Here is a 25,439-nt window from a genome sequence, read left to right on the forward strand (position 1 = left end):
TGAGTTTACCCTTTTTCGGATGTTAAATAACCGAATTGGAGGGTTATTCGGATGTTCAACATCCGAAAATAAACCGAAAGTTTACATATTCACATTTCTATTTTTGGTGTTGAACATCCGAATTGAAGGGTTTTTCAGATGTTTAACATTTGAAAGTGGTTTCGGATGTTGGACATCTAAAAATATGACTTTGAATTTCCAGAAAGTGTTTGGAATTTCGTAGTCATTTTCGGATGATGAACATTCGAAAATATGACATTTTTGGATGTCCAACATTTGAAGCCATTTTCATATATTCAACATTCGAAAATGTCATATTTTCGGATGTCCAATATCCGAAATCATTTTCACAAAGAGTACGATGTATCGACATAACCTTTTAATTCGGATGTTCAATATCCAAAAATAGAAATATAAACGTTAAAGCTTATTTTTGGATGTTGAACATCTGAAAAATCCTCTAACTCGGTTGTTGAACATCCAAAAAAAAATATTTTTATTTTTTAAAAATTATGTTATAAAAAGTAAAAAGCAAATATATATATATATATAATAACAAAAACTATTCGATAAGGTTATAATAACGTAAAGTATAACGGATAATAACGTAAAATATAACGGATATTTATTTAATTTTTTCTTGATATTTTAAAAAATATTCGGACCCGTCGGCTGTAATTTTTGGTCTCACGTGAGCGTAGCCCTCGGGTCCCGTGCCGAGTATTGGGTCATTGCCACCGTACTTCTTTCTACTGGCAACTTAGAGCACGGTTAATACCGCAAATTTTAGAGGTCCACCTTTGACATTTTGATCCTCACGCAAATCACGCTGCTTTCAACGAAATGTTTTCAGTCGAACCACCAATTGCAATATCAATGGCGGGTTCCCATAAACCCCGCAAATTCTGTAAACTTATTCGTCAGAAACCCTAGAAATCGTACTCAAAACCTCTTAGTCGTGAAATTTCTTCATCCGAAACCCTAGAAATCATATTCAAAACCCCTCATTTGTGAAATTATCCGAAACCCTAGAAATCATTTTAAAAAACTCTCGTCAGAACAAATCAATCTCATCCATGCCGGACTGATGCAAAACCCCAGATTCATCTCTGTAAAAATAATCGACTAAAGGGTGTAAGACCTCAGAAAAAGAGGCTAGGCGAAATGCTTGGTGGTTTATATGGCGACCTACCCCCTCCTTCTTCAATCCCTCCTTCTTCCGCAACAGACGACGAGCGAGGCCATAGCACCTCCTCTAATGGCGCCGGAGGTTCCTCTGCAGCCTGGTCAAGCAGTGCAAAAATGGCTCCTCCAGCTCTTCGAAAGCCCTCTACCCTCTTTGCCCCACCTCAATCCATTATGAGAAACCAAAACCCTAACCCTAAGCCCAAGCCTCAAGTTCAACCGAAAATCCTATTTCCCTCTGGCGAAGAAAGCCCTAACCCCAACTCTAGTTCCTCGTTCCAGCCTGCGCTTGTCGGAGTAACCTCGAATGTGATTGAGGAATATGATCCTGCACGTCCTAACGATTACGAGGAGTATCGCAGAGAGAGAAAGCGGAAGCAGGTGGAGGCTGACATGAAGAGAGAGATGGAAAGGCGAAGGCTCGAGGAAGAAGAGAGAGAAAGGGAGAGGGAGAGAGAAAGAGAGAGGGATAGAGAGAAAGACCTTTCAGGGCTCAATCTGACTGGTGAAGAGGCATGGAGAAGGAGAGCGGCCATGGGAGGAGATGGAGATAGAGAAAGAGATAGAGACAGAGATAGAGAGAGGGAGAGGGATGAAGAGAGAGAAGGAGATGGCTTTACCATTGCAAAGGGGGGATTGGGTGGCCTTGGAGTTGGGGCTGGAGGCCAAATGACAGCTGCTCAGAGAATGATGGCAAAGATGGGTTGGAAAGAGGGGCAAGGGTTGGGTAAGCAAGAGCAAGGTATCACCACACCATTAATGGCAAAAAAGACAGATAGGAGAGCAGGGGTAATTGTCAATGCAAGTGAGTCTAAACCAGAGAAGAAGGCAAAGAGTGTGAACCTCAGGGGACTACCAACTCGTGTTCTTCTCCTTAGGAACATGGTATTACTCAATTAATTGCCATTTTCATGCAAACACAGTCACATATATTCTCTCTCTCCAATTCTGTTCTCTTTTTATCTTATAAAATCTCTGCATTTTGCTACTCTCGCTCTCTCTAACTATATTTCTATGGAATTATTGTCTTTCCTTTTTCTGGATTTTTTATTTGTCGGATATATACATATTCAAGGGGATTTGTTTGTAGGTCCGTGTTACTCATGTTACTGTTTGGAGAATAAGATTTAGGTTTCTGGTCTTCCTCTTTTTGAATCTTTCTCAAAATTTTAAGACAATTGCATGTTTATTTGGCAAAGATATCTCTGTTTTGAAATATTTCCTTTCAAACATTTCGATGTGAAAATCAATTTTGCTACTGATATGGAAAGTGTAGTCCACGTCCTTGTGATTGTACGCATGATGAGTCATGATAATTGACTACTTGTGCAAAGTGAAAACCGTTGTTTATAGTTCTTACATTGCATTTATTGCCAGGTAGTTAGCTTGGTAGGTCATATTTTCTCCGGAGACCAATTGATAGCTAGCTTGGGAAAAGATCAGTTATTAGGGATTTAGTTATCTATTTTAGCAAGGATTGATTATGTTTATGATGGCGTCCTTCCGTACGCATTAATTCCTCTGTAATCACCGTTAATACAGCTAGATATTGTTGGACTCATTGATTGAAATAGTGTTAGCCTGGTTACAGGTTTGCAAATCACTGCCCACTCATCTCTCACTTTGTTTCTGGCACCTCTCTTATTTGTTTATGTCCCTTATGTAGTTTTTTTTGTTTTTGGGTATTTGGTTTAAATATGAAATTGCCTGTATTATATGTAAATTTCTGCTTACAATAATGGTACTTTTTTTTTGAGTGAAACAATAATGGTACTTGTTTTGACTATACAAAAGTGCTCCACTAGGTTTCGGTGTTCTCTATAGGTTGTACATCAAGTCGTAACGGGGAAACGGCTGTGAATAATGAGAGATAAGGGGACAAAAGGGATGTGGGAAGATAGAGGTGACAAAAGGGAAAAATACATCCCACGGCAAAGATATTCTTAGTTTTGACCCTCCATGTTTAGTGTCTGAACCATGAGCTGGGTGGATACGGTACCCTGTTTTGCCAATTCATCTGCTTTCCTGTTTGGCTCCCTCCGTATGTTCTTGAAAGTTATCTGCAATCTACTCTTGATTTCCTTAATTCGTTCAAAGATTGGAAGCAGTCGCCATGGTACTGAATCCAGATCTGATGCCCATGTAGAAACGTTTTTGGCAATCCCCTTCCACTAGAAGGGTGGAACCCCATCTGTTGTCAAACTATTTGAGGCCCTCTAGCAGGGCATTCACTTTTGTAGTGGCTGAATTTACCTCTCTGATAGGACCGGAACAAGAAAGCAATGTCCTGGATTGATAATCACTATCCTAGTCCTGTCTTGCCCAGGGTTGCCAATGGAGCATCTGTTGAAATTTTGCTTGATAACTCCTTGCTCTGGAGGTAACCAATGGCCTGCCTAACGCTTGTTCTTGAGCCTGAGATATTGGATTTGTTTCCAGTATGTCCCTTATGTAGTTGATTGGATGCATTGTGCATATGACATGTTAGATTGATTTTCTGGGCTTTCCATGCAGCTTGGCGCATTGTTCATATCATTATATGGTTGTAAGCCAAAATCTTTGGGTCTTTTGGCTTATGAAGTAGTCCTCTTATGTTAAAGCGCTAAAATGTGAGTGATGGCCTCTTTTAAAGGGCATATAAGGTCGAGGGAACTATTTTTCGCTATTGTGGTGGAGACATTATACTCTTAGTACCTAGCATGTGAATGTGGCGCAGGCATTGATATCGAGATTTGCTTGATGTGGGCAGCGGCCTGTGTTATTTGGTGAACTGAATGTATTAGTGGAGTGACCAAAAGAAATCTTAGAGGAGCACGAATTTATGCCCTTTGAGGAAAAATAAATAAATTCACATGCACCTATATTTTTCTACTAAATTATACTTTCCAAAGTTTTATTGGGGATTGTTCACATTTTGAACAACCTGATCTAAATGTTTAGAAACTCAAGATCCATTATGTTTTATGGAGAAATATCATACCATGACTATGGTTTGGATTCCAAAAATTCACATAGAGAAATTCCTCTTATGTCATTTGTTTGCCCAAGGGAATAATTTGTACAACGTATCTCTTTATAAAGTACAAGAGTATTAGACCCACAGTTGTGGGAGCCTTGGGGGTAAGGCCATGGTCCCAACTTTGGAACTCGATCCCACGGTTCCTCTAAGCGATCTTAGAGGGAGCAGGGTTTAGAAATATAGGGATCTCTCTCCCTATAAAATGGGATATCAATTGACATGCTTGTAGGATCCCTCAAAGGAGAGGAGCTATACCATTAATTCATATATTGCTCATGTCATTGGTATTGTGGATTTATTTCTTTAGCTTATGTTAAACTATGGTGCATAGCACTTCACGATAATGGTATTAAAAAACTATAGTTTAATATCATAATCAGCCAATTTATGATATGATTAAAGTGTAGTATTCTAGTAAATTGGAGTACTGTACTGATGGCATTGGTAATAAGCTAAGGTGTATGACAATGGATTGAGCAAGCATTGGCTTGATCCTAATTTTATCGTATACCATGAATTGATCTTATTTTATGTATAGTGGAGCTTAGATTTCTCCAAGTCAAAACCTCGATCTCAGAGACATGGGATCTCGCTCCCAGGTATCCTAGGATCTAGCTTCTTAACTTGTTGAATGTACAAACATCGATCCTAACCCCAGGACGCTTCCACCCTCTAGTGGTTTGGCTTTCCTTGAACCAATCCTGCTCCACCTCCAACTATGCTTGGGTTTCAAATTTTGCACATATATACAACAGATCTTGATGATCAAAATAATAATAATAATGAAATTCAATCCACATGAAGAAAGAGGATATAATGGGTACCATTTTCGGTGAATGCAGGTTGTAGATTTGGTGGATGGTGGATCTAGGCCTTTGGGGTTTGACTTGTAATTATACCTATAAGCTCGTTAGCTTATAGAGCGCTCTCTCTCTCTCTACGCGTATATATATATATATGTGTGCGAACACATACACATATAAGAGAGAGGGAGAGATGGAAAAGTGGATTTGGTCTGAAAATGCAGTCAATACAGGCCATTTATTTCAGATGTTCTAAAATGGTGTTAGATCAAGGTCTTAAGGGGTTTTTCTGACCACAGATTGTGGATTGCTCATCATCATTAGATAATTTTTGTTTTTTTATCAATTTAAAAAATTGAATTGCACTATTGGATTCTCTAAGATCTAGACCATCTAAAAAATGTACCATCTGTGTTCACTGTTGGGGTTTGTTTGTCTAGGATATATTATTACAATTTTTGGGCCTGTGGCTAGGATGAGTAGAGCTTGTCCTCAAAATTTGAGGGCTTATACTTTTAGGCTTGATCGTAATTTTATTATATACCATGAATTGATCTCATTTTATGTAAAGTGGAGCTTAGATATCTTCAAGTCGAAACCTCGATCCCAGTGACATGGGATCTCGCTCCAAAGTATCCTAGGATCTAGCTTCTTAACTTTTTGAATGTACAAACATCGATCCTAACCCCATGAAGCTTCCACCCTCAAGTGTTTTGGCTTCCCTGAACCAATCCTGCTCCACCTCCAACAACTATGCTTGGATTTCAAATTTTGCACATATATACATCAGATCTTGATGATCAAAATAATAATAATAATGAAATTCAATCCACATGAAGAAAGAGGATAAAATGAGTACCATTTTCGGTGAATGCAGGTTGTAGATTTGGTGGATGGTGGATCTAGACCTTTGGGGTTTGACTTGTAATTATACCTATAAGCTCGTTAGCTTATAGAGCACTCTCTCTCTCTACGCATATATATATGTGTGTGTTTTTGTGTACACACATAGAAAGGAGAGGGAGCGATGGAAAAGTGGATTTGGTCTGAAAATGCAGTCAATACAGGCCATTTATTTCAGATGTTCTAAAATGGTGTTAGATCGAGGCCTTAAGGGGTTTTTTTGACCACAGACTGTGGATTGCTTATCATCATTGGATATTTTTTGTTTTTTTATCAATTTAAAAAATTGAATTGCACTATTGGAGTTTTTTAAGATCTAAACCATCTAAAAAATGGACTGTCTGTGTTCACTGTCGGGGTTTGTTTGTCTAGGATATATTATTATAGTTTTTGGGTCTGTGGCCAGGATGAGTAGAGCTCATCCTCAAAATGGGCTTATACTTTTAGGGTTTATTTCTGCCTTGTAGAGGATCAAATAAAATAACAGCAATCCCCCCGCCCAAAAGCACAAAAAAAAAAGGAAAAAAAAGAAGACAAACACCAAAAGGAAAAAACGCACTCACACACTCTTACACAAACTTTTAGCGGTCCTTTTGGTTCATCTTTGATGGAGGGCAAAATTATACTTATTTTTAATTTCTTTTTAGTTGTAAAGGATGTATATTTTGATTTTAGTTTTAGGATTGATTTTGAGGATTTTTAGTTTTGTAAGAATTCTAGGGTTTTAAAGTTTTTTTATTTTATTTTGAGTACTATTCTCGGGAACTGTTCACAGAGGTAAAACTGTCATTATGAATTTTAAGTTAAATTAGGATATATATGTCATTTTAATCATTGTATGGACGTGTGATGTCTTTGAACATTGAATTATAATATATAAGAGGTGTGTGGGGCCCTTGAGAGGGTCAATTCCACATGATATTTAGAAATTGAAAGAGAAAAGCTTAGGCTTTTGGAACCCTAGGTTGGGGTATGGAGAAGAAACCCTAGGTTTCTTCGAACTGTGCTTGTGTTTGGCTGCTCCTTGATGTTTTCATTGTTTCCTCAAATTTCCCTGCATCAAATTAGTATCAGAGCTCGCGATCTACACGAAAAGTACTGTACGTAGTGTACAGAGTTGCTGTAGAATGATATTGTAGCATGGTACTGTTGCATCATTTTTTGTGTCCTAGGTTAACAACAAAGCCTAGATCTTTGCCGATTTTAGCTTTTTTTTTTTATCATCTGCCTAGTGTTTGTGATTTTGGCAATCCCATTGCAGCAACAAGGGGTCGTAGAAGCGGGATTTATGTAGATCCGCTTTGCTGTCCCATAGATGACATAATTGAGGAACTTGAAAGGCAAGTTCAGCAGTTGACACAGCAACTTACGTGCCTCAATAATGGGCAAGACGGTGATCTTTTAGCCCAAGAGGTTATCGAGTACAAGCCTTTTCACTTTTGCGTTCCGCGTGGGGAATTGAGTGTTGAGGATAACGATAGAAGACCTAGATGTGGGGAACATCACTCTAGGGCTTTTGATTTGAAGGATGAGATTTTTTATTTTAACTCAAATTGCATGGAAAGTCAGCAAATTGTAGATTGGGATTCACCACCAATCTTTGATATATACTCGGATGAACAACAAGTTTCTTAGGAGATCTGGTCTATGATAAGGATTAAGATGATGATGAAGAGATTTTGGAAGAGGGTGAAGAACATGGAGAGAAGGCAGCAGGAGAATTGATCAAAATCGTGGCCTATGAAGGTTTCATTAATATCGAAGAGGTAGTGCATTCAAGAAAGTCAGAGTAGTGCAGTGGAAGCATGGTCAATTCGGAATATGCAAATTGTAGCCCTGATTCCTCAATATACATATCATGATCTGTTTCTTGAGGAATTATTTTTACCACGAATAATCTTTGAGCCAACATAGAAGAAGGTTGAAGAAGGTGGTTTAAACGTTCAATTCATATTAGTGCACTTCAAAGCTCGAGGACGAGTTTTTTCCAACCAGGGGAGAATGATGGGGGGTAAAATTATACTATTTTTATTTTCTTTTCAATTTTAAATGACATATTTTGATTTTAGTTGAGGATTGATTTTTAGGTTTTTTAGTTTTGTAGGAATTCTTGGGTTTTTATATATATTTTTTTTATTTCATGAGTACTATTCACAAGTACTATTCATAAATACTATTTACAGGTACTGCTTACAGGGGTGAAATTGTCATTACAAATTTTAAGTAAAGTTATGATATATAGGTCATTTTAATCATTGTATAGACATATGATGCCTTGGAACATTGAATTATCATATATAAGAGGTGTGTGGGGTCTTGAGAGGATCAATTCGAAATGATATTTAGAAATTGAAAGAGAAAAAAACTTAGGTTTTTGGAACCCTAGGTTGGGGTATGGAGAAGAAACCCCAGGTTTCTTCGAATTTTGCTTGTGTTTGGCTTTGCTCCTTGCTGTTTTCATAATTCTCTCAAATTTCCTTGCATCAATCTTACTTCCTGCAGGAAACTTCTAAATGTAAGAAATGCTCATACTTCTATCGTATATCCTTATGTTAACGTTATGCATTTACTTGTGGTGGGACATTCATTTTGTTTCTGTAGGTGAAGACTCGTGTGTTTCTCATTTACTACAATGAGTGACCAGATTTCCTACACTCACTTTGGGATGCTTTAATCTCATAGGACTTTCTATCCGTGTCAGTAAAAATTGTTACAACACCAAACGAAACTGTAACTCACGATTTCTTTGGTGTGATGAAGCATTTTAGCAGGGAAACTGAGTATTAGGAAGGATTTCTAGTCAGTTGGCTTGGTTTAAGGCTTGAATATTAACTCAACCATCCCAGTTCTTTGGGATTTAGCCTTGATCTAAGGTTTGAATACCTAGAAACACATGCCCCAATAGAAACCCATGTCTGAGGTACAACGATAATTTGTTTGATTCTCACCTATTATACATGTTATAATGTTCCATGGGCATATTAATCTCTTTTATCGTTCTTTAGTGGAATATTCTATATGAGTACTTGGTTACCCACTTGTTGTTTGTATGTATGGGATTTCATTACTCATTCTTGAACCTGTCATGGTAATTAGACCAATGAAAACCTAGGTATTGCCATATTTTCTCTAGTTCCCCCTATTTGTGTTCTAGTCAGACACCCATGGCATCTACTTGGAGCTTCAAATCATAACTGCAACATTAGGCCCTCAGACTTTGCACTTTTTGCCAATTTTTTCTAGATGAATATTTTCTTTTGTGGTCATGTTTTTCAGCAGTATTTGTAGTTTTTGTAATATTCACTGCTGTATGATTCTTGATTGTTGATCTTTCGGTCCTTGAAACTCAAACTAGGATGAGCACATGTTTGTATGTCTCATTCATGCATGAGGTGAAGTTTTCTATTAATAATTGGCTGCCTATCATAAATATTTGATTTTTTTCTTAGTTTTTTTTGAAGTTTTGGATTAGAGATATAATTAATTCTAAAAATCTCCATTATAGGCCCTAATATTTTGACATTCCAAATGTCTCATAGTCTGCATGCTAATGCTCCTTGCCCTTGGTTCAAATTTGATGATCTCTTGCTTCAATTGTTCGGAGAATGCATGGCATTATGTGGGTCGTGCTGACGTGCGTGGTATTGGCTCATTTGATTTGTGCAGAAACTGTTCTCCAAAATTTCCTATTGTTGAATATTAGGAAACATCTAGTTTTCCCTAAATTTTGGTTATAAGCATATATAGACACAAACATACATGATCTGCTTATGCTATGGTAATATTCTTACCATAGTTAAGGGAACCTTGTGGGTAGGGTGACGATCCCGCTTTGGAACCTCGATCCCCCGGTTCCTGCAAGGGATCTTGTAGGGACCTCGGTTTCTTGATTTTGGGATCTCCCTCCCAAAAAAAGGGCGACCACGTTCCATTCATCAGTGGAATCCAGTTCCATAGTCCAAGGTTTTGGTACATTAAAATCTTGGGTTCTATGTTTGTGGGATCTACTTTCATTAACGGATGATACCAGGTTAGAGATTGCCATTGGCCTAAGTTTCCATTATTTAATAATCATAAGCTCCATGATGGTAAAATCCATTCCTTTTTTCGCATAGCACGAAGTTATATTATTTTAGATTCTTAATTTGATCTAGCCATAGTCTAGAGTGACCAATTGTTTTATTAAGTCCTATTGTGTAACCCGTCCCTCTTAGTTGTGAGAATATAAATCTTATTTAAAATCTTATATTATGATATCCTATTGTTTTAGATTCTTAAATCACAATGATGAATCCTCTTAGTTGTGAGATGAAAATATATGCTTTCGTTTCAAGCTTTAAAAAACTTCTTTTACATATGAGAGAGAGTGAGAGAGAGGGACTAGTTCATATTATCCTCTTGCCCCTTCGGAGAGCCAGCTTTTGAGAAACAATGGAAGTATAGGAGACTACATTCGAAGAAAATGACCCTTGAGTGGTAGGATTATCGGTTGCTGGGGACTCCGAGGCAATGGTGCTTACCAACTTGTGTCATGGCCTGAAAATGTAATGGGAGGGAAAGACCTTGGTAATGGAGCATTCTGATGAGCCTCATCATTAGCATCAAGGCGGTCGCCTAATGCTTCTAATGCCTCAACATCATCCTCGAGGTGGTCATCATTAGGATGAAAATCCAATCTTTTGTACATTTATGCGTAGTCTACTTAACAACCTGTCATTGTAGTGAACATAAACCAATAACTCGGAGTGTTGAGCATTTAACATGTCCGCTAAACACTGTAAACATAACTATACGTACTCCAGCACCTCAGCACATGACGAGTGGACACTCTGAGACATCACCTTAATAGCTAGTGAATATAATTCAGGACCCCCTACCAGTATATAGATCCCACCACCAAACAACTGACATTGTTCTTTTGTCGGAAATGGATGCCGGGAGTAAGGAGACTCTTTTATTATTTACAAAATCATTGATGTCTTGTCGTATCCTGCCCCATTCATTCTCATCTGGGTACAACCTCTCAAGCTCAGCAAGATAAGACTTTGATACTTCTTTATCATGGTGCGGCTTTAGCCTCTTCTCCTTGCCAAGAGTTGGCATAGTTAAACCATTCATGAGAGTGATACTTAGAACTTAAAACATGTGCCAAACATAGTTAAGAATCTTGATATTAGAACAAGAGGATCCCCGTTATATGACATAGTTAAACCTCGATTCCTTAACCAAGGGAACTCATACTAGCTTTACTTGACAACCTCATTTTTTATGTATAGTGGAGCTTAGATTCCTGTCAAAACATCTAACCCATTGACATGGGATGTCGCTCCCATAAACCTACGGATCTCGTTCCTTGTCATGTTCATTGTACGGACGCCAATCCTAACCCCAGGGAGCTTCCACTATAGGGCGGTTCAACGAATCCCAAACCCATCCCGCTCCCGTCTCCAACAACTATAATTTTTAGTATTTAATTGGATATGCGTTAACTATAACATATACTTCAAAAATAACTGCATCAGAAAATGTACAACAGATTCAACCTAGTATTCGACGACTGGGGCGAGCCGACTTGGGCTGGCCAGAGTAACTTGGACTTGCCACCGAGTATCCCCGAGTTGGGTGGTTCCACTTGGAGATCTTAAAAAGAAATTCAAAAACAATATAAAAAATCCCAAAAAATAAGGAATTTATTTGTAATATATTTTTTATGCTTCTATCATTTTGGCAATTATTGGAAAGTGTTTTGGCCATGAATACTTATTTTTAAATTTTGCCTTCCTTTTGGATTATTTCTAAAATACCCCCATCACAAATTTATTTTTTCAAAATCCTTATTTTTTCACTACTTTTTAACCTCATTTCGATGTGTTTTGTTTAATTTTACTTTAAACGTATTTTTGCTTCTTTTTTTTTGGTTTTTTTGTATATTATTTTAACACTTTTTGGCTCGGCTTGAGCTTGGCCCAATTTGGGCTGGCTTACTCAGACTCGGACCGAGTCGGTCTTCTAACACTGATTCAACCTTCAGTATGTCATTTTCAGTTATCATCTAGTCTTCAAATATAGTTCTTGGGCATATGCTAGTCAAAATTTTCATTAAGAATATATCTATGATGGTTTATGTGTGGTGCACAATTTAATCTAGAGATGGATGAGTTCTTGACATCTAGTGTGATACTGCCTTGTTACCGTTTGACATAAGTAATTGCCATGTACAATTATTGACATCATTCTTGGCATAGTAGAGATGGTCATCTACATGTTAATTTCTTGTTTCTTAATATAAAACTTCAAAATAGTACTCAATAAATTATAAAACAATTTTTAACTTATAAGGTGTACAACTGAAGGATATAGCTAAGTTGCTTAGTTTGGTGTACAACTGAAGGATATAGCAAAGTAGACTGACAAAAGCTACACACACTTTCTTTGAAGTTGTTTGGTTTGGCATCCTGTCTCATGCTGCTTTCAAATATTTAGTTGTCTCAATGAGTTTTCATGATGCACATGAATCCTTTTGAGTCTTTGACTCATTTTAAGAATACGAGTATCATTTCAGCTGATTGTTAATATTGTACTCTGATTCAGGGGTGATATCATTTCCATGATTCCATACTGGTATTTTTGTACTAGAGCTCCTCTGCATTATATTTCAAATTTGTTTGTCCCATTAATTGATGTCCATCATTCTCCAATGGAATTTCTTTCTTTGAAATTCCCCAACTATAGTTGACCCACTTTTCTGATTATTAACTTCCTACGAAGGAAATGAGGATGTCCAAACAATAATATCACCGCCTGCACACTATCAACAGTTAGACTGTGTTAGCTGGTCTGTCTTCCACCATATGAGGCTCTCAGGTCATGGATTGCACCAAATATACACAAAACTTAGCTGCTTTGTTGTATTTAGTGAAGATCCCTAGATGACTGTTGGGCCCTCAAACTCTTCACAACCCTTCTACAGCTGTCAATTGCAATACATCCATAGTTGATTTCTTCTAAAATTTAGAAACTAACGAGACTACTGATGCTGGTTTTATTTGTTCATCTGTTCTGTAATGATAACACTTTTTTGTTGTGAAGGTTGGTTCTGGGGAGGTCGACGACGAGCTAGAGGATGAGGTGGCGTCGGAGTGCGCAAAATACGGGACCGTAACACGCGTTCTCATTTTTGAAATAACTGAGGTCAATTTCCCTGCAGAAGAGGCAGTTAGGATCTTTGTGCAGTTTGAGAGGTCAGAGGAGACTACAAAAGCTCTCATTGATCTTGATGGTCGGTTTTTTGGAGGGAGAGTGGTGCATGCTGGGTTCTACGATGAGGAGAGGTTTAATAAGAATGAATTGGCTCCCATCCCAGGTGAGATACCTGGGTACCCTTGAGGTATCTATGTATCTATGGATGATTAAGACTTGTATGGGGGTGGGTTCCTTTTTGTTGTTGTGAAGCATTGGAATTTGATTTTAGGGAAGTTTCCAGCTCAAATGGTCAAGGGTGGCAACATCCGTACTATAAAGTATATCCTTATAAACCATGTGAGTGAGAATCGGTTATCGAATTGATGAATTGATGAGGTTTGGGTGGAATGTACCTATTGTTGTAAGTCCACCCTTTCAAAATCCATATGGAGATGGAATGAGGATCCTAACGCTTACAAGTCCATTATCTTTATTATCACAACCATGAATCTAGGATAAAAACACAACAATTTCGAGCCTTAAGAATGGTCAGTCTTGTACCTATTTCTTGGATTGTTCATTTTTTTCTTTCAATGATCATCAGATGTGCTTCATTTTGGGCTTCAAATTCATAGATTTGAGATGGAAATGGATTTGAGATATTTTAGTTGTCTTGAGTCCGGAATCTAGCAACCCCATTATTATAAAAAATGATAGGCTGTGCAAGGACTTTTTTTTTTCTTCTGATTATCATCCTTCTGAATAATCCGTGGTGTCCTCAACAAACTTGAGGGGGCTTAAGTATGAACCATGTGAAATTTGTGGGCTTCTACTATTGTTGTGGTCCTTATAGCTCTCTCGAGCTCAGGTAAAGCCACTGGTTATTATCTTTGAGCTAGGGTTTTTTGTGACTTCAAGATTGTCCCTCTCCTTTTTCTCTTTATTCAACCTTTTGTGGGCCTTTATGCACAATGCACTCGAATTTCAGATGGCCCTTTGGGAAGACACCAAAATTAAGTCATCTGCCAAGGTTGTTTTAGACTGACTCTTAATAGGCTTAAGATCACGATATTGCAATGAATGCTTTAGAACCCAGATTTGGGATTTGTATTGCCCACCCACCATATTGATTTGGATGGGCTAGATCCATGATCTCGATTGGCTGAATTGTAGGAATCGGTAAAAAGATAATTAACATATCAGATGTTTCTAGGGTTGTTTTGGGGTGAAGAGGGGAGACCAAAATCGCTTCCCCTACTAACCCCCACCAAATCCGATTTTGGATCGTGTGATTCCATATTTGAATAGTGATACGATATTTTCTTTTTCTCTTTGGGGAGAGAGGCATAATTAACATAAAAGAGAGGAGAGGAAGAGGAAGAGGGGATCATAAATCTGTGCCAATTTGTATAAGTTGTGTGTAAAGCTATACATAACTACAAAAACATGCAAACACGTGCACTTAAAACCATCAAGCACCCTTTCAAAAGATAAAAACTGGGGTCTCCCAAAACTTTCATCCAACAAGGGTGATTGACAGAGAAGTAAGGAAGGAGAAAGAGAAACCAAGAAGCTGTGACAAAAAATTGGAAATCAAAGACGCTGCTGGATATGGAAAGAGAATCAAGAGAAGCAAGGAAGGGGAGAGAGAAAGCAATAAGCTGTGACAAAAAAGTGGAAATCAAAGAAGCTGCTGGATATGGAGAGAGAATCAAGAAGTTAAGAGAGAGACATAAGAGGAAAGAGAGGGAGGGAGAGACAAAGCATTGGTGGACAGAGAGCAAACCATGCAGGCACATAAAAGAGAAAAGAAGAGGATTCATGGGAGAAAAGAGGAGGATTTATGGGTGGCGCTGGGGCGACCCAATCGGAGTGTTATGATTGGACGCCCTCGCCTCCTGAAAGAGGAACGGGTGGTGAGGGTGCGGATGTAGTGGATGGTGCGCATGAGGGAGCACAACATACGGTGCAGGTTGGTGACCACCATAAAATGCAGCTGCACCTGTTGGCGATCCCATCAAGAAGGCTGCCACATCGTCCATCACATTCCTCCCTGAAAGCACTGAACTTCTTGGTGAAATACCGGCACTGAGAACATGGCCGGACACCTCGCTGGAGGCAGCAGGAGAGCCAAAAGGCGATGAGAGGGAGGACACAGCGGCCACCACTTGCTGATGTGGCGACAGGGTGGGGCAGGATGAGCGGTGATGTGTGGGGCCCGAAGAAGGGTGGCGTGGAGAGGTGGTGGTGGAGCAGTCTCCGGGCTCAATAGGGTCCAACAGGGCGAGTCCAGTTAGCGTGCATGTGCCAAACCCATGACTCAATGGGGCTGAGACTGTGTTTGGATGCATCGTGATGGGCTCGATTGTGAGTGGCTGAGTTGTGGGGATCGTCCTTGATACTCCTAATCCCTGCATAAGGAGAAACTTCATAGTAAATATCAATGAAAAACTATACAATGAGACTATTTATCTTTGGTACAAAGTGGTCATAATTAATTTTAACCATTGGATGTGAAATTAGATGGATATATTTATTCTATTGACCAAGCTCAAACTTCAAAAAAAAAAAATCTCGAACTTTGTAATATGCCCAAACTAGAAGACTTTACATCAGATAATTATAAATAATTATGACCTTGCATCAAAAGTCAATAGTCTTATTATATACAATACCAATATCTATCGTTATAAAAACTAAATAGTTGAGATAAAGCTCGATTATAATCTAAGTACCCGGTTTCTACGCGGCCAAGCCCGCATATGAAGAAATGCGGGCCTCTTAATAAATCTATTTTTGAGATGGATTTTAAGACTTAATTTTTAAGGACATTGAAATCTCTAATATGGAATATGAAAAAATAAATAAATTTTAAAAATTAGAAATAACAATTCTCATAAGAAAACATTTGGATCGTTAGTTTCCATTATTTTTAGATGGAACACCTATTTGCATCCATCTTTAAGATATATGCTTTACTCTTTTTGGACCGCACATGTAGAAATGCAGTCTAGCTTGCACAAAACAAATTTTCTAATCTAAATTATAAAAAGATTGCTACATATGTGAAATTGAAAAATATGTGTGGGGGTAGGTAGGAAGAGTTTTATTGTCTAAAAAGACAGACATTGTCAAATCAAATCTACAAATAAAGTAACAATTTTCTACAAATAAGGTTCCCGCCATGTATAAACCGTACCCTAATGTTAAATAGAATGATTTGACGACCTCAATGATTTTATAAGATGATTTGGCCATTTTCATTATAATTAGACCTTTGTACCAAATTGGATAGAAGAACTAGTTATTGAAGTAGCACTCCACAAATAGGCAATCATACCAAGATAAATCCATCAATTTTTATATAAAAAATACTTTCAATCTTGTTTGTGATGGTTCATTCTGTGCCATTCGCTAGTATGTGAAAGGAAAAAATTTAAAGGCAGGTGACAATGATCCCAACCCTTCATTTTAGTTGAACTATATAGATTTGTCTTTGTACTAGAAAAGGTGTCAAAATTTTGAAGGATGAAGTTTCTAAAGGCCAATGCTTTATGAAAACAAAATAAAGCCTCACCGTAATCTTTGTCTGGGAAGCACTTTCGGTAACATAAATCTCCAAGATGGCTCTAAAATCAATTTTCAATATCGATAATAAAATTTGAAACACAAAAATGTACATATCTTGCGGATCTTTGAACACATGTTTTTAAGGCGAAATATATTGTCTAGGTAATTTGTTATAATATACACTATTTTTAGAGTTTGAAATCCTATTTTTTTTCACAACCATAATGTTCAAGCCGAGACGATCGATGTAAAAGTTTTCCAATGCTTGGATAGCAATTTTCGATGAGTTATGAGGTGAGGCTTTAATTATTTTGATAAGGCTGAAGTTTTGTCAAACTATTTTCCAAATTTGAATATATTTTAAAGAAATTGTAGTATTATACATTATGGGATCATTTACCATTGTTACAAGGAGGTCCAACCATTTCTAACCATTAGACTTCAAATTGGATGGCTTAGATGTGGTACAAAGTTCGAGATATTTTTCGAAAACTTTAGGCAAATGACATATTTATAACCACCCAAATTGAAATCTATACCAGAGTTTTATGGACCCCTTGCACTTTTTGTATACTTTTTCTATTTTAAAAGATGTTTTATGGACCCCTTGCACTTTTTGTATACTCTTGTACTTTTTGTATACTTTTCCTATTTTAAAAGATGTGTTAAATATACTCTCTCCAGCTAAAACTAAGCGGTGGAAAACATTTCGATCATACTTCGTACAAGGTTGCATACACGGTAAACAGAGATTATTGACTTATCTCTCAAACCCAAATTTTTTTAACACTCTTAAAACCCAAAAAAAAAAAGAAAAATCTAGGATGGACTCTCAAGCAAAAAATTTAAAATTACTAGATTAGATATTAAAAAATCAGTAAAAAAATAATTTTCAACAAAAAAGAAACTGAAAAGATAAAAAAAAAACATAATATCAACTAATAAAGAAAAAAAAGGTTAGAAAAAAAGCCTAACAATCAAAATTCAAACCATCAGTAAGATAATGTGTCTCTTTATACTGTTGAAGTAAGGTACGCCTAAAAAATACTCCAGAAAAGTCTTCAGATATAGGATCATGAAACATAGAAAATGGCAATTCATACTTTTAGAGAGAGATAGGAATCACTAGCATTAGGGAACAGAGAGAGAGTAGACATTCAGAGAAAAAGAGAGCAGGGTATTGATAGCATTACACACCGAAAGCAATCTCACATAGCTACGGAAACAAAAGACATAGATATAGATACAGAGGATAATATGCATTTGACATAGATGAGAGAGAGATACAGAGGAGATTATGCATTCGACAAGGAGAGAGAGAAGAAGAAGAAGACAGAAATAGATACACAGGAAATCATTCGTTTGACATTGGGGAAGAGAGGGATCATAGCATTTAATAACAGAATCCTACTGCACCAAAAAACACATTCAAAGGGATTACAGTCTATACAATAATTCAAAAGTAGCAAGGATTGTAGTAGCAGCAGTAGAGAGAAGAGGGGTTACCGGAGTACGATAAGTAGTGCCATCTGGTTCGACAACCCATCCAGCCTCGGCAGCCAGAGCTCGGAGAACATCGTTGATATCAGCCCTCGGCGGCAGGTTGTAACCCCCAAACTTCCTGAGCCCATTGAATATCTTCGTGGTTATGGACCTCCTGTTTCTCTCTCTAAGCTTCGTCTTCTCTTTCTCCTTCTCACTAGACCTCTTCCCCTTCCCTTGCCCTTGCCCTTGCCCTTCCTCTGAACTACACTCCTTCATTCTCTCTCTCCTCTGATAAGTATTCTCTACCCCTCTCGCTCTAAGGACTTCACTGTTAGGTATTATTCACCTGAGTTTTATGGGTTTTCTCAGAATAGGAAGAAGGAGATGCAATGATAGGGAACCCGTCTTCTCTCTCAAGAAAAAACAGGTGTGCCCCGCTTTCTCTCTCTAGGTTTCGCCTCCCACAATACAAACCAAACATTAACCCCTCTCTCTCTCTCTAAACTCTCAACTTATTCTCTCTCTCTCTACTGCCTGCAGCTCGCACTGGCGCCACTCAGACAGGTTATGCATGCCGCAGGAGTGAACATTTGTGCGGGTTTTTAGCAACGAATACAATATGCCCTGGGGACTTCTAGAGAGAGAAAGAGACCGGTGCGATGTTTTCCGTTGTCCGGTCTCGTTTGGACGTGGCACGAAGCTATTGCGCTTCGTTATTATTTGCAGGCCATGAGAGAGAGAGAGCACAGCGATGAGAGAGAAAGTGGAGAGAGGGAATCTGGTTTCGAGGGCGACTTAGTTCGGTTAAGAGAGAGAAAGATGATACGTTAGAGACTTAGTTTTAGAGAGAGAGAGAGAGAGAGAGGCGTTTGGGTTTCAAATTTGTAAATACGAAGTTGAAGCGCGAAGAGAGGGAAACAAACGGAGGGTTTTACATAAATTCGTTCGTAAACCGTCGCTTTTTAGAAGATTTTAAAGAGAGATGTTAGAGAACTTTAACATATAGCTTTTTATTTGTTTTTTTTCCGATTGGTGAGAAAAATAAAATAATTTGATAATTTAATCGATAGATTTTTTGAATTTAATAAAAATAAATTAAATATTTATATATAAAAATAAAAAGATAAAAAAATAAAAAAAATATTTTTATGCATCTTTTTGAAAAAAAAAATTAATAAGGGAGTGAATGGTTTTAGAGAGAGAAAGAGAGGTGATGGTGAGAGAGTCAGCGGAGACTGACAAAAAAGAAGGGATCAGCGTTAGGTGGAGCTACAGAGAGTGATGGGAGAATAGGAGAGAGAGTAGGAAGAGAGAGAAAGAGTTGCCACTTGGTAGAAGAAGATAGAGAAAATAAAACGTTAAATAAAAGAAGAGAGAGATAGGAAAATAAAACGTTAAATAAAAGAAGAGAGAGAGAAAGGAAGGCTGATGATTGAGAGAGACTTGGAAACGACACTGGGAAGGAGAGAGAGAAAGGAGGCTGATGATTGAGATAGGGCGTCGAAGAGAGAGAAAGTATTGTAGTAGGAAGAGAGAGAAAGTATTGTAGCAGGAAGAGAGAGAAAGTATTGTTGTAGGAAGAGAGAGAAAGTATTGCATTAGGCAGGAGAGAGATGAAGTGGATGATTAAGGCAGGGATTGCACGAATCTTGAGGGAAGAGAGAGAAAGAGTGGGTTAGAGAGAGAGAGAGAGAGTTGTGAGGTGGCGAGTGAGAAAAGGACAGGAGGTAGAGAGGGGAAGCGCTTTCTGTTAGCGTGGCGGCGCAATGGAGATTACATGATACGAAATAAAAAATATCTTGTTTTTCCCTAACGTACATTTGGTCCGCCTCAAGGCAGAGATCTCTACAGTATGCACCCCCACTATTTATGGGAGAGAATCCCAAATAATATATTTATCGAGGAGGGAGCATTTGTTTTGGAAAAGGAGAGCATTTGTTTTGGAAAAGGAGTCTGTCCACTCAACTATTCATGTGAGTCCTCCTATAATACACATGAAAGATGAATTTTGCATCCAATTTTTTAAGGGTTACAATGGGGATTATTCAATTTTTAAAACAAAAAATTTAAATTTGAAAATTTCTGAGATTATTGTTGGTTTTAAGTTTTCGGTGGACCCGCGTCTTTGTTGTCCATCCAATGATGGACGTTTGATGCGTGAGGGGAATCCAGTTTTCCAATCAATCAACAAGCATTCATTAACAGGTAAAGGAGGGAAAATTTTGCAAATATTCCTTATATTTTGCCAATAAAAAAATAGGCCTCACTACATAACTCACGGAATATTACAATTTAAGCATCGGAAAACCTCTACATCGATCGTCCCGGTTTGAACATTATGGTTGTGAAAAAATTATCATTTTAAACTCCAAAAATAGTGATATTATAATATCTATCTACATTGTCTATTTCACTCTAAAAATAGGTATTTTTAGATCCATAAAATATGTATTATTTTTTGAGTTTTAAATTTTATTGTCAGTATTAGAAATTGATTTCGGATCATCCTATAGATTTTTGTTGTCAAAAGTACTTTCTGGACACAGATTTGCATGGATGTTTTATTTTGTTTTCATAAAACCTAGGCCTTATAAAAACTTCATTCAAAAGATTATCCCATAAAAAATTTGCAAACATTTCCACCAATTTACAAATAAAAAAAAAAGGGTGTTGTTTGTATAAGGCCGAGCCTCTAAACACTTTTTGAAAAAAGCGGTGTCAATATTTCATATCTTATGACCACTTTGTATTTTATATTTTATGTTATTTTTACGAAAAAACATACAATGGGATCATTCAAAAAGAATTTTCTCGAACCTTGTGACACATCTAAGCTATTAGATTTTAGATCTAATGGTTAGAAATAATCATAGCCTCCTTGAATTGAAGGTAAATGGTCTCAGTATACACAATCCCTATTTTTATTAAAAGGACATAAAGAACGCCGAACCAGACATAGATGAAAGTAGTGATAAAAGATACGAAGACTTATGGTATTATTGAGCATATAGGCCTTATTAAAGCAAAATAGTATAACAAAATTTGTGTACCCTACCCCAAATAGTAGGAATAACGCTCGGACGGTGAATGATAATTTTAATTTATTTTTAGTATAAATTTAGTTTGAGTTTCAGGTGTTTATACTTATCAACACCACGCACTAGAAATAAATTATTTTAAATAACTAAAATACACCTAAATCTTATAAGGATATTTTGGTTATTTTGTTTTATTAAAGGGTGTGGTTTGTATAAGGTTGCAACCTTACACAATCAAATTAAGGTGCACCTCCAAATTTATCATAAGATGTAATTATGTTGTCAAATATTCTTAGGAAGCATGAAAACATATTTTCATCGCTAACTATAAATTTTTAAATTTTAATAATGATTCAAATCAAGTAGATCTATGAACACATGAAAATCTTGAAAATGGATGGTCCAAATTATATGTTGCAAGATGTCCTATTGTTGGGACTTGATATCTTATATATAAACGCACACTTATATATCCATAAATCTGGATATCTAAATGATAAATTAGAGGGTTTACCAACATCAAAACAACATTTTTCAATGGATGATGCGCCTTAATTCTATAGTTTAAGGTTGCAACCTTGAAATTTTTTGTTATTCAATTATTTTCTATATTTATGCGACAAATGTGACGGCAAAATTTTAGGGGCACCCAAAAATTAAACTTAATCTACTATATAGAACAAACGGAAATTAAAATACAAAACAAGCTCTCAAAAAGTATGACATGATTATAAAGTATAAATAATTAGGCACATATTCTATTAACAAAATTTGCAATATATTTACCTAAATTTCCCAAAAAGAAAACCAGCCCTACCTTTCTATCCTTATCCATATTTCATGGGATTGGAAACATGGTGACGTTTTTTCTCTTGGGACTCATGACAGGAAAAGTATGCAAATAAATTGTTTGTTTTTACTACAAATATATCAAAATTATTTTTGTCCGTTAGATTTTAAATTGGGTGATTATGAGTGTGTCGTTGACAAGGATCCAATTCTTACATCTCCAACAATCGGTGGAGTAACTGCGAGTTTCAGTATATTTGGAGATATCATTATTGCCAAACTCAGTGCCTATGTAATATTTGTAGGCAAACGAATAATAAAATAAACTTTAAATAAGAAAATATCTGATGATTTGCAAGTAGCTTAGTATTCATTCCATAAGAGTTTATTGAATTTAATTGTTCTACGCAATCCTTTCCTTTAAAAGGTGTTTCAAGTCAGTTATTTCAACTCCACATGTAAAAGGTGTTTCAAGTCAGTTATTTCAACTCCACATGGAAAAGAAAATTTCTAAACAAAAATAGATTACACTTTTTGCCTCTTCTCCAATGGAAATAAGAGAAAAGGGAATCGTAAAACAATCTATATTATATTGAGATTGTATACAATGAAACTATTTACCTTTAGTACAATGAGGTCACAAACTCACAAGTACTTACAACCATCCGATCTAAAATCTGATTGTTTGGGTGTGTCATAAAGTTCAAGAAATTTCTTTTGAACTTTGGGTTTGGTCAATGAAATAAATGCAGCCACCTAACTTCACATCCAATGGTCAAAATTAATTGTGACCCCATGTATCAAAGGTAAAGGGTTTCATTATATACTTTCCCTAATATATTTGGGAATACAATATGAAAAGTATACCATAAGATCATTTATCTTTAGTACATGGTAGTCACAATTAATCTTGACCATTGGATGTGAAATTAGATGGCTACATTTATTTTATTGACCTAGCTCAAACTTTAAAAAAAAAATTATGAACTTTATGACATACCCAAGCTATCAGATTTCACATCAAATGGTTGTAAATAATTGTGATATCCTTGTATAAAAAGTAAATGGTCTCATTGTGTACAATCCAAAAACAATTTTACTTGAATTAAGAAGAGGAATTTGCCCTTCTCATTGTCTGCATAGTAAATTACAAAGTATAATATTTTAAAAAAAGAGGTGTGGTTTCAATAAGGTTGCAACTTTAAATAATCCAATTAAGGCGCACCTCCAGATTTTATCATAACAAGTAATTTTGGTGTATAAAATTCATAAGATTGTTTGAAAATATATTTTTATATCTAATTATAAAATTTTGAACTAAAAAAATGGTTAAAATCAAGTAGATCTATAAATATATGAAAATCTTTAGATAATGTGTTTTGCAAGATGCACTATTTATGCGACTCAAAACCTTTTTTATTTATATCCATATATCTCGATGTCGAGATGATCAATTAGAGCGTTTTTTAACATTAAAACAATAATTTCCTATGGATTTTTGAGACTTATATGCAATTCTACATTTTAAGGTTGCAAACTTATATAAACTTCTTCCTTTAAAAAAAAAAAAGGTCAATTATTAAACATATCTTCTATTATTTTTCTTTGGTGGAAGTTGTTTTTTATTTTGTCAGAGATTTTGTGCTCCTGCGAGATGAAATCGTACATTGCTAAGACTAAACCCAATTTTGGAGTGCTTTCACACCTGTTCAGTACCATATTAATGCTGATATAGACAGAGAGAGATTGTTTTGTAGTTAGAGAGAGAGAGAGAGAGAGATTGTTTTGTAGTTTGTGCTTTGCACATTGAATAACAGTCTATTAGTAGGCAAAAGTAAAACATTAATGAACACAAGCACAGAGATATTGCCATTTTCATTTCAATATTTCATTGGGACCGAGAAAAAGTAAGACAGAGAAATCCAAGAATTGAAAAGCAAGATGGAGATGGTAAATGGAGATGAGAAAGAGATTACTAAAACCGGATTAATTTGGTGGTGCAGTGCTTAGGAATTGAAATCTTAAAAAGAAGTGCATGAATCACTAATTTGTGATGGACAGTTTGGCAAACCTAGATCGATGTGTAGAAATCACCATCGTTTTTCGTGCTCTTATTGCCACCAACTCACCCTCATATTTGGTCATGCTCTGTGTGAACTACCTGGATTATAGAGAGAGGGGGGATGAGAGAGAAAGTGAAGTATCTCACACCTCTTTTTTTTTTTTTTTAATTTTTTTTTAATTTTTATTTTTAAGTAGTTCAATGGGGATAGGGGTGGCCATGGATCTGGACCCGACATCCGGATCGAACATGGGCACTCGAATATTATTCGGGTACAAATCCCTGTGGGCTCGACCCAAATAGGCTACTATATGAATAATATTTAGTATATATTATTTTAATAATATTTAATTAAATATAACTCTATATTTTTAGCAATAATATTTAAATAATACACATATATTTAATATAACATTTAAATATTTTTTGTAGTTTATTTTTGAGTCGGGTCCAATTGAATCTAAGTTCGGATCCAGATCAGCTGAATTTGACCTGTACCCAATTCATTACCACCCCTAAGTAAGGAGGTTCTTTGTATGTAATTGCAATGGAACTTAAGATATCATATTAAAAAGATCCTACCACCCCAACCACTTAACTTTGAACCTATTCATCAGCCTTCACATACTTCTTATTTAGGAAACGATCTAGAGCGTGAACCACAATGTGGTCCTCTAAAAGTATGGACTATATGGTGTTATATCAACTTTTGGTCAGATAATGTCGGAGAGTCAATTGGTTCGGGTCGCCCATGGGCCCTGACTTGGGTCTAGTTTGGGTCTAGTGGACCCTTTGAGTCTGATTTCCATAAGTGTGGATCCAAGAGTTGAGTCGGGTCTGTGTTAACCTGGACTTGATCAAGTTAGGTCCGGTTTACGGTCAGGGTTAGGTCCGACCGACCCGGACCCAACCCTTTTTTCACTATATATGATATACATTATATATTATAAAATTACATTATATTATTTAAAAGTATGTTTAAACAATTATATTTCGATGTTGACATGAATCCATGCAAAGGGTCAAGTTTGATTGACATAGACACCACAGGATTCAGGTCTGACCATGAGTAATTGGGCCGGGACGAACCCCACAAGCCCAAGATAACCCATCTAGATAAAACGGTTTGACATTTTTTAGGAAAAAAAAATAAACGATTGGCATTTTTGTCGAGCTCATAATCAAAATTTAAATATTGAGATTAACTCCTTTTGCCTCAAGGATGCCACAATTAAATTTTGTTGTTAAACATAAAATTGGTAATTGGGAGTATGTCATCGACCGTGCTCAAAGTCAATATATATATATATATATATATATATATATATATATATATATATATATATATATATATATATATATATATATATATATATATATATATATATATATATATATTGAGC

At 36.4% G+C, this 25,439-nt stretch overlaps 1 protein-coding gene and 1 non-coding gene across 2 annotated transcripts; one reads left to right on the forward strand and one right to left on the reverse strand.

Moving 5' to 3' along the window:
• Positions 1-796: 796 nt before the first annotated feature.
• On the forward strand, positions 797-13,720 carry DRT111 (D111/G-patch domain-containing protein). Its single transcript, XM_006845955.4, has 2 exons — positions 797-2,070; positions 13,000-13,720. Exons 1-2 carry the CDS (start codon positions 1,165-1,167, stop codon positions 13,294-13,296), a joined length of 1,203 nt encoding a protein of 400 aa, XP_006846018.1. The 5' UTR covers positions 797-1,164; the 3' UTR covers positions 13,297-13,720.
• Positions 13,721-14,477: 757 nt separating this feature from the next.
• On the reverse strand, positions 14,478-18,961 carry LOC18435922 (uncharacterized). Its single transcript, XR_016048850.1, has 2 exons — positions 18,169-18,961; positions 14,478-15,503 (listed from the first exon to the last, which is right to left on the reverse strand). It is a non-coding gene; the product is annotated as an uncharacterized LOC18435922 (transcript).
• Between the last annotated feature and the right edge of the window lie 6,478 nt (positions 18,962-25,439).

This window comes from Amborella trichopoda, chromosome 2, assembly GCF_054954075.1.
Source record: "Amborella trichopoda isolate Santa Cruz 75 chromosome 2, AtrichopodaSantaCruz75HAP2 v2.0, whole genome shotgun sequence".
Classification (NCBI taxonomy): Eukaryota; Viridiplantae; Streptophyta; class Magnoliopsida; order Amborellales; family Amborellaceae; genus Amborella; species Amborella trichopoda.

What these genes read in the sequence shown, in the direction of transcription:
- DRT111 (XM_006845955.4), top strand. Translation starts at nt 1,165, where the DNA reads ATGCTTGGTGGTTTATATGGCGACCTACCCCCTCCTTCTTCAATCCCT. An exon ending in TTCTTCTCCTTAGGAACATG is followed by an intron (nt 2,071 to 12,999) that starts GTATTACTCAAT and finishes TTTGTTGTGAAG; the next exon opens with GTTGGTTCTGGGGAGGTCGA.